The 10,181-nt window shown below is 36.2% G+C and overlaps 1 protein-coding gene across 1 annotated transcript in view; it reads left to right on the top strand.

The window, feature by feature from the left end:
* Window positions 1–8,931, top strand: part of TRIM23 (tripartite motif containing 23) — a 44,454-nt gene extending 35,523 nt beyond the window's left edge. Inside the window, exon 11 of the mRNA XM_082457271.1 lies at window positions 6,578–8,931. Within this exon, the coding sequence (XP_082313397.1) occupies window positions 6,578–6,757 (180 nt within the window). The 3' untranslated portion in view covers window positions 6,758–8,931. The remainder of the gene's footprint in view (window positions 1–6,577) is intronic.
* Window positions 8,932–10,181: the final 1,250 nt, after the last annotated feature.

Consider the following 10,181-nt stretch of genomic DNA (forward strand, 5'->3'; position numbering starts at 1 on the left):
TTCTCCACACCCTCTCCAGCATTTGTTGTTTGTAGATTTTCTGATGATGCCCATTCTAACTGGTGTGAGGTGATACCTCATCGTAGTTTTGATTTGCATTTCTCTAATAATTAGTGATGTTGAGCACCTTTTCAGGTGCTTTGTGGCCGTCTGTATGTCTTCTTTGGAGAAATGTCTATTTAGGTCTTCTGCCCATTTTTGGATTGGGGTGTTTGTTTCTTTAATATTGAGCTGAATGAGCTGTTTATATGTTTTGGAGATTAATCCTTTGTCCGTTGATTCGTTTGCAAATATTTTCTCCCATTCTGAGGGTTGTCTTTTTGTCTTGTTTATGGTTTCCTTTGCTGTGCAAAAGCTTTGAAGTTTCATTAGGTCCCATTTGTTTATTTTTGTTTTTACTTCCATTACTCTAGGAGGTGGATCAAAAAAGATCTTGCTGTGATTTATGTCAAAGAGTGTTCTTCCTATGTTTTCCTCTAAGAGTTTTATAGTGTCCAGTCTTACATTTAGGTCTCTAATCCATTTTGAGTTTATTTTTGTGTATGGTGTTAGGTAGTATTCTAATTTCATTCTTTTACATGTAGCTGTCCAGTTTTCCCAGCACCACTTATTGAAGAGACTGTCTTTTCTCCATTGTATATCTTTGCCTCCTTTGTCATAGATTAGTTGGCCATAGGTGTGTGGGTTTATCTCTGGGCTTTCTATCCTTTTCCATTGATCTATATTTCTGTTTTTGTGCCAGTACCATATTGTCTTGATTACTGTAGCTTTATACTATAGTCTGAAGTCAGGGAGTCTGATTCCTCCAGCTCCGTTTTTTTCCCTCAAGACTGCTTTGGTGATTCGGGGTCTTTTGTGTCTCCATACAAATTTTAAGATGATTTGTTCTAGCTCCGTAAAAAATGCCATTGGTAATTTGATAGGGATTGCATTGAATCTGTAGATTGCTTTGGGTAGTAGAGTCATTTTCACAATGTTGATTCTTCCAATCCAAGAACATGGTATATCTCTCCATCTGTTGGTATCATCTTTAATTTCTTTCATCAGTGTCTTATAGTTTTCTGCATACAGGTCTTTTGTCTCCCTAGGTAGGTTTATTCCTAGGTATTTTATTCTTTTTGTTGCAATGGTAAATGGGAGTGTTTCCATAATTTCTCTTTCAGATTTTTCATCATTAGTGTATAGGAATGCAAGAGATTTCTGTGCATTAATTTTGTATCCTGCAACTTTACCATATTCATTAATTAGCTCTAGCAGTTTTCTGGTGGCAGTTTTAGGATTCTCTATGTATAGTATCATGTCATCCGCAAACAGTGACAGTTTTAATTCTTCTTTTCCAATTTGTATTCCTTTTATTTCTTTTTCTTCTCTGATTGCCATGGCTAGGACTTCCAGAACTATGTTGAATAATAGTGGTGAGAGTGGACATCCTTGTCTTGTTCCTGATCTTAGAGGAAATGCTTTCAGTTTTTCACCATTGAGAATGATGTTTGCTGTGGGTTTGTCATATATGGCCTTTATTATGTTGAGGTAGGTTCCCTGTATGCCCACTTTCTGGAGAGTTTTTATCATAAATGGGTGTTGAATTTTGTCAAAAGATTTTTCTGCATCTATTGAGATGATCATATGGTTTTTATTCTTCAATTTGTTAATATGGTGTATCACATTGATTGATTTGTGTATATTGAAGAATCCTTGCATCCCTGGGATAAATCCCACTTGATCGTAGTGTATGATCCTTTTAATGTGTTGTTGGATTCTGTTTGCTAGTATTTTGTTGAGGATTTTTGCATCTATATTCATCAGTGATATTGGTCTGTAATTTTCTTTTTTTGTAGTGTCTTTGTCTGGTTTTGGTATCAGGGTGATGGCGGCCTCATAGAATGAGTTTGGGAGTGTTCCTTCCTCTGCAATTTTTTGGAAGAGTTTGAGAAGGATAGGTGTTAGCTCTTCTCTAAATGTTTGATAGAATTCACCTGTGAATCCATCTGGTCCTGGACTTTTGTTTGTTGGAAGATTTTTAATCACAGTTTCAATTTCAGTGCTTGTGATTGGTCTGTTCATATTTTCTGCTTCTTCCTGGTTCAGTCTTGAAAGGTTATACCTTTCTAAGAATTTGTCCATTTCTTCCAGGTTGTCCATTTTATTGGCATAAAGTTGCTTGTAGTAGTCTCTTAGGATGCTTTGTATTTCTGCGGTGTCTGTTGTAACTTCTCCTTTTTCATTTCTGATTTTATTGATTTGAGTCCTCTCCCTCTTTTTCTTGATGAGTCTGGCTAATGGCTTATCAATTTTGTTTATCTTCTCAAAGAACCAGCTTTTAGTTTTATTGATCTTTGCTATTGTTTTCTTTGTTTCTATTTCATTTATTTCTGCTCTGATCTTTATGATTTCTTTCCTTCTACTAACTTTGGGTTTTGTTTGTTCTTCTTTCTCTAGTTTCTTTAGGTGTAAGGTTAGATTGTTTACTTGAGATTTTTCTTGTTTCTTGAGGTAGGCTTGTATAGCTATAAACTTCCCTCTTAGAACTGCTTTTGCTGCATCCCAAAGGTTTTGGGTCGTTGTGTTTTCATTGTCATTTGTCTCTAGGTATTTTTTGATTTCCTCTTTGATTTCTTCAGTGATCTCTTGGTTATTTAGTAACGTATTGTTTAGCTTCCATGTGTTTGTCTTTTTTACGTTTTTTTCCTTGTAATTCATTTCTAATCTCATAGCGTTGTGGTCAGAAAAGATGCTTGATATGATTTCAATTTTCTTAAATTTACTGAGGCTTGACTTGTGACCCAAGATGTGATCTATCCTGGAGAATGTTCCATGCACACTTGAGAAGAACGTGTAATCTGCTGTTTTTGGATGGAATGTCCTATAAATATCAATTAAATCTATCTGGTCTATTGTGTCATTTAAAGCTTCTGTTTCCTTATTTATTTTCATTTTGGATGATCTGTCCATTGGTGTAAGTGAGGTGTTAAAGTCCCCCACTATTATTGTGTTACTGTCAATTTCCTCTTTTATAGCTGTTAGCAGTTGCCTTATGTATTGAGGTGCTCCTATGTTGGGTGCATATATATTTATAATTGTTATATCTTCTTCTTGGATTGATCCCTTGATCATTATGTAGTGTCCTTCCTTGTCTCTTGCAACATTCTTTATTTTAAAGTCTATTTTATCTGATATGAGTATAGCTACTCCAGCTTTCTTTTGATTTCCATTTGCATGGAATATCTTTTTCCATCCCCTCACTTTCAGTCTGTATGTGTCCCTAGGTCTAAAGTGGGTCTCTTGTAGACAGCATATATATGGGTCTTGTTTTTGTATCCATTCAGCAAGCCTGTGTCTTTTGGTTGGAGCATTTAATCCATTCACGTTTAAGGTAATTATCGATATGTATGTTCCTATGACCATTTTCTAAATTGTTTTGGGTTTGTTTTTGTAGGTCCTTTTCTTCTCTTGTGTTTCCCACTTAGAGAAGTTCCTTTAGCCTTTGTTGTAGAGCTGGTTTGGTGGTGCTGAATTCTCTTAGCTTTTGCTTGTCTGTAAAGCTTTTGATTTCTCCATCAAATCTAAATGAGATCCTTGCCGGGTAGAGTAATCTTGGTTGTAGGTTCTTCCCTTTCATCACTTTAAGTATATCATGCCACTCCCTTCTGGCTTGTAGAGTTTCTGCTGAGAAATCAGCTGTTAACCTTATGGGAGTTCCCTTGTATGTTATTTGTCGTTTTTCCCTTGCTGCTTTCAATAATTTTTCTTTGTCTTTAATTTTTGCCACTTTGATTACTATGTGTCTCGGCGTGTTTCTCCTTGGGTTTATCCTGTATGGGACTCTCTGCGCTTCCTGGACTTGGGTGGCTATTTCCTTTCCCATGTTAGGGAAGTTTTAGAGTATAATCTCTTCAAATATTTTCTCTGGTCCTTTCTCTCTCTCTTCTCCTTCTGGGACCCCTATAATGCGAATGTTGTTATGTTTAATGTTGTCCCAGAGGTCTCTTAGGCTGTCTTCATTTCTTTTCATTCTTTTTTCTTTATTCTGTTCCGCAGCAGTGAATTCCACCATTCTGTCTTCCAGGTCACTTATCCGTTCTTCTGCCTCAGTTATCCTGCTATTGATTCCTTCTAGTGTAGTTTTCATTTCAGTTATTGTATTGGTCATCTCTGTTTGTTTGTTCTTTAATTCTTCTAGGTCTTTGTTAATCATTTCTTGCATCTTCTCAATCTTTGCCTCCATTCTTATTCCGAGGTCCTGGATCATCTTCACTATCATTATTCTGAATTTTTTTTCTGGAAGGTTGCCTATCTCCACTTCATTTAGTTTTTTTTTCTGGGGTTTTTTCTTGTTCCTTCATCTGGTATATAGCCCTCTGCCTTTTCATCTTGTCTATCTTTCTGTAACTGCGGTTTTTGGTCCACAGGCTGCAGGATTGTAGTTTTTCTTGCTTCTGCTGTCTGCCCTCTGGTGGTTGAGGCTATCTGAGAGGCTTAATGGGAGGCTGTGGTGGTGGGTAGAGCTGACTGTTCCTGTGGTGGTCAGAGCTCCGTAAAACTTTAATCCACTTGACTGTTTATGGGTGGGGCTGGGTTCCCTCCCTGTTGGTTGTTTTGCCTGAGGCAACCCAACACTGGAGCCTACCTGGGCTCTTTGGTGGGGTTAATGGCAGACTCTGGGAGGGCTCACGCCAAGGAGCACTTCCCAGAACCTCCGCTGCCAGTGTCCTTGTCCCCACAGTGAAACAGAGCCACCCCCCGCCTCTGCAGGAGACCCCCCAACACCAGCAGGTAGGTCTGGTTCAGTCTCCCCCAGGGTCACTGCTCCTTCCCCTGGGTCCCGATGCGCACACTACTTTGTGTGTGCCCTCCAAGAGTGGGGTCTCTGTTTCCCCCAGTCCTGTCGAAGTCCTGCAATCAATTCCCACTAGGCTTCAAAGTCTGATCTCTAGGAATTCCTCCTCCCGTTGCCGGACCCCCAGATTGGGAAGCCTGACGTGGGGCTCAGAACCTTCACTCCAGTGGGTGGACTTCTGTGGTATAAGTGTTTGCCAGTCTGTGAGTCTCCCACCCAGCAGTTATGGGATTTGACTTTACTCTGATTGCGCCCCTCCTACCGTCTCACTGTGGCTTCTCCTCTGTCCTTGGACGTGGGGTATCCTCCTTGGTGAAGTCCAGTGTCTTCCTGTCGATGATTGTCCAGCAGCCAGTTGTGATTCTGGTGCTCTCGCAAGAGGGAGTGAGAGCACGTCCTTCTACTCCGCCATCTTGGTTAATCCTGTAATTCTATCTCTAGTAATGTATTCTGAAGACAGATATCCTAAGGTTATCTTAGAGATAATTTTGTAAATGTATGTATGTAAAAATACATATGTTTATATGAATGTGTATGCATATGTAGTATCACATAAGCACATATCTTCAATCTAAATATTCAGTATAGGACTGGTTAAGAAAATTATGTTGCATCTACAGTGGAATGCAATACAGATGTTAAAAATAATATGGAAAATCTGCTTGTCCTGATAATGGAAAGATACCTTTATTTTCAAGATATGTGTTAAGTAAAAAACAAAAAAAGAGAGTATGTTCCTGTTTATTTGCGTGAGTGTGCATGGAAGTTTTCTGAAAAATATGAAAGAAACTGTTACTGATGATAGCTTCTGGGAAGAAGGGGTATTCAAGGGTATTTGGAGAGCTTTTAAAAAATTTTTTAATTTTACTGATAGTTGCTTCTGGGACGAAGGGGTATTCAGAGGTATTTGGAGAGGTTTTTGTTTTTTGGGTTTTTTTTGGCCGCACCACGTGGTTTACAGGATCTTAGTGTCCTGACCAGGGATTGAACTCGGGCCCCTGGGAGCGAGAGTGCTGAGTCCTAACCACTGGACCACCAGGGAATTCCGTGGAGAGTTTAATAAACTCTTTACTATATAAACCCTATGTAAAAGCCATTTCTTTTTTTTTTTTTTTTTTTTTTAAATGTGACACATACTTTTAATTTTATTCATTTATTTTTGGCTGTGTTTGGTCTTCGTTTCTGTGCGAGGGCTTTCTCTAGTTGTGGCAAGCGGGGGCCACTCTTAATCGCGGTGCGCGGGCCTCTCACTATCGCGGCCTCTCTTGTTGCGGAGCACAGGCTCCAGACGCGCAGGCTCAGTAGTTGTGGCTCACGGGCCTAGTTACTCCGCGGCATGTGGGATCCTCCCAGACCAGGGCTCGAAACCGTGTCCCCTGCATTGGCAGGCAGACTCTCAACCACTGCGCCACCAGGGAAGGCCCTAAAAGCCATTTCTTACAATGTACATGTATTAATTTTTTTTAATTGATGCCTTATAATGACCTGGGCAGTTTTTTCATTCAGGGGGACAGCCTTTATTGATTTCATTGCAAGAATTCTTACAGACTATATTATAACCAAAACTCAAATTTTTTCTCATTAATCTCAAAATAATTACTGAAAGTTGAATTTAGGTTTTAACTTTAGTATAGGCTTCTGTTAGAATGGTACCAACAGAACTGTAAATAAATAACAATAATTACAAATACGATAATTTTGATGGACTGATTAAAATGCTGATGTGTGTATATCTTTCAGGATGTTGCTGGAGCTCTGTCAGTAGAAGAAATCACTGAACTTCTTAGTCTCCATAAATTGTGCTGTGGCCGAAGCTGGTATATTCAGGGCTGTGATGCTCGAAGTGGTATGGGACTGTATGAAGGGTTGGACTGGCTCTCACGGCAACTTGTGGCTGCTGGAGTATTGGATGTTGCCTGATTTTAAATGCAGCAGTTGTTTAAAGTTTTGTGGTTAAGAGTTATTTTGCACATAATATGATGTAAGAAATTATACATCTCAAAGGTAGTTAATTTACGATGTATATATAAAAGGAATTTTAGTTTGGGAATTCAGTACAATATTGCTTTTAAAAAACTGTAGTAAAATTTAAATATCTGATGGACCAGATTAAATTGGATTAAATAGGGACTTACTGGGTATACATTTTTTTTCAACATACATTTGTTATTTAAATTTTTCAGATTATATGTGACCCATATATTGGGAAAGAAGTAGTCACAAAGAGTAGGTGAAGGTTTATTCTTTCAAAGGAAAAAGGATAGCCAACTGAGTGCCTAATGGAACCTCTGTATGAAGCAAGTGAAGCATGGCTTCTTCAACTTGGCTTTTCACTGGATTTTGGCAGTATTTAGTAGCAAAACTGGCAGTGACTTAATGAAATACAATTCAAACTGCATCTTTGGGTAGTAGGATTACTTTAACGTTCAGTATAACAGAACACCTTTAATGCTAAGAACTATAAGCTATAGAAAATTAATATTTTATAGTGTTTTATTAAAGCTCTCCTAAAGCCTTTTGTAGAAAACCCAGTGAGTTAGAATGAAATGTAATCTAACTAGGCCTGATGTCGGATTAGTACTACACTGAAGAACAATTAATAATAAAACTGTGAAAGTCAGTTATATTCTAGTTGATCTTCACTTCTGAAAGACCCATTTGCAGGGCTGAACCTGAATGTATTATTTCCCAGGTCAGAGCTCTAAATTCGTCCTTCTGTTTTTCAGTATATTTACAGTACTTAGCATTGTGTCTTTTAAAAATAATATTGCATCTTCAGTGAGAATGACTATAGGTAAAATGTAGTAAGTTACACACAGAAACCAGGGTTGGTTTTACATAAAAGGTAGAGATGTAAGTAGAAAACTACCTCTACCACAAGAGAGGTTATTTATGCAGTAGAAAATGCTTATTACAATGACTTTGAAATGTTTTCCCAAAATAAGTGTATTTATGTTAACAATAAAATGTGATCAAGGCTTTTCATGACAAGGCCTTGAAAAGTTGTTTGAGAAACAACATGTCTAAGGAAAAGAAATGTTCAAAAAGTTTACGTCACATTTATTATGCAGTGTTGTGAGTAGAAGTTTAAAAAGTTTGTGCTCTTTACTGTTTTTCATTTTGTAAGGAAACTCCCTTATTATGGCAGTACGATTTATATTTAAACATACCTAGATTGAATTTTATGGTTTTTGTTTTTCTTTTTAAATGCTCTTTATACTTTAGGATGAGGTTAAATCCTAAATCTTATTATTTGAAACGCTATGAGGACATTGATGTCTGATGATAAGATGTGACTCCTGGGTGGCACTGTTTTGGTTTAGTCTCTTCAAATGTACTTTTGTTTAAAAACAACAAAACTTTTAGAAAACAAAGCATTAAAAAAAAGTCCATCAGTATTATGGGCAGTGTGTAAATAAGTAATATTACATCCTTTATTTTTCAAGTAAAAGGTCATGCTGTTACAAGTGTAGTTTGTGCATATAAGTTAATACTTCTGAATTAAATTAACATTTGACTGATTGCAATAATTGTGAAAAATAAAAAAGGTGTTACATTTGTCTGTGAGCCCTTGAACTATTTTCTCTACTAGGTAATTGGAAAAAAAAAAGTCTAACACTAACATGTAAACTTGCATTTTCCTTGTAAATTAAGTTTATTTTACCAATTTTGCTTAACTTTTAAATTCACATTCCTAGCATATTTCTGAAACAATTTAAAAATTGCGTTTAGACTTGATTATAACATACGTGATAGTACTGTTTGTTACTATTTTTTTAAGAAATACTTTTCTCAGGCTCTTATTACTATTTGTGGTTGTATTCTTTCACTAATTATTAGTTAAGATTGTGCTTGCTAGTTCCCTCTGGGAAATGTCAAACTTCAGAGAGAGGTTTTAAATACGGTCTCTTTGGATTTGCCTCCTGTTACTGAATTTCTGTATCAAGCCTAAATATTATTGTATGGTTTGTGTGAAGCAGGTTTTTCAAGTGTATAGTCTTGGTCTGTAATTCTGGAATGCTTTATAATTACCAGAAGCCGTTATCTGCATTACACATATGATCAGTATAGACAGCAATAAAATGTTAAAATCATTTTAAAGAAGTCCTATCATTATTCTAAAAATTCTGTTTCTTGAACCATCTATATAGTAGTATTGCTAGTAACCAATTAAAGTTATATTTGTGTTGTGGTTAAGAGAAAACAAAATGGGATAGGGATTGACTTGTATGACAAATTTGAGATATACTTTATTAAAAATTTAGAAATACCATTCCGCCATTCCGTATTTGCAGTTTGTCACATTTAAGTATTATAACTAGTGTTTTTAAAGGAGAGCTAAAATTTTGCATTGAACAAAGTGAAATTATTGCTTTTTAAATTTAAAATTTAACCTTTTTTCACACAAGAAAGAACATAGCATTTTAAATGTTTTTAGAAAAAGGCTTGGAAAACTTAGCTACATCCTATGAGCTAATGTTGCTAAAACACTTTATGTGACAGTGAGATACTTCTCAATTTGCAAAGTGGTAATAAGGAAGAAGATAGCTGTACTTTTCCCTAAAAGAATAATGAATGAAAAGGACTAATGAATAAGTATCAGATGGTATCTTGCTAATAATTTAAAACATGCTTTAAAAAAGACATCTGGCAGTGTAGGTTTTTAGGTCTACTGATTATGTTAAATTTGTGACATGGAATGGAAAAATTCATTAATCAAATATGATTTTCACTCAAAGCAAAATAATTTTATTTTGGGAAGAATGAGGCATCACTACCACCACTTGGTGGCAGTATTACCAAAAATTCAGGATTAAGCTTTTACGAATGAATTGATAGGTAGATAAGTCTGAACACCTAAAATTAGGGAAAAAAGGTAAATGTCATAGTGAAGAGTCATTTTCTGTCCAAAATTTAGTTCTTTTTAAAAGGAGGACACAATATTAATTTAAAGTTAGCACAGTTTGGCATGTTCTTCCATCACAGTTTATGGTATAAAAATGGGTAAAGGAAATAATCCTGCTGATCAGTAGAAGGAAAAATGTAAGCTTAGATATAAAGCGTAAGAATGTGAATTCCCTAAACATGTCTGCTGAACATGTTCCTCCTATAAGTTCTTAAGAGTCTGTTTGGAAAGTAGAAGCAGTGATTCTGAAGTAATTTATGAGGGTAAGTGAAGAAGAAATGAATTAAGACTTGGACTCATATTGTTTTATTGCTCCAATTTCTACTAATCTCTCCATTGTTAGATAGATATTAACATTTTTACTCAATATATACTTTCTTGATGGTATATTTAGTAAGGTAAGAAAAGATATACTATATAAACCGAAGACAAAAACTG

Source organism: Balaenoptera physalus (assembly GCF_965194825.1).
Source record: "Balaenoptera physalus genome assembly, chromosome: 3".
Lineage (NCBI taxonomy): Eukaryota > Metazoa > Chordata > Mammalia > Artiodactyla > Balaenopteridae > Balaenoptera > Balaenoptera physalus.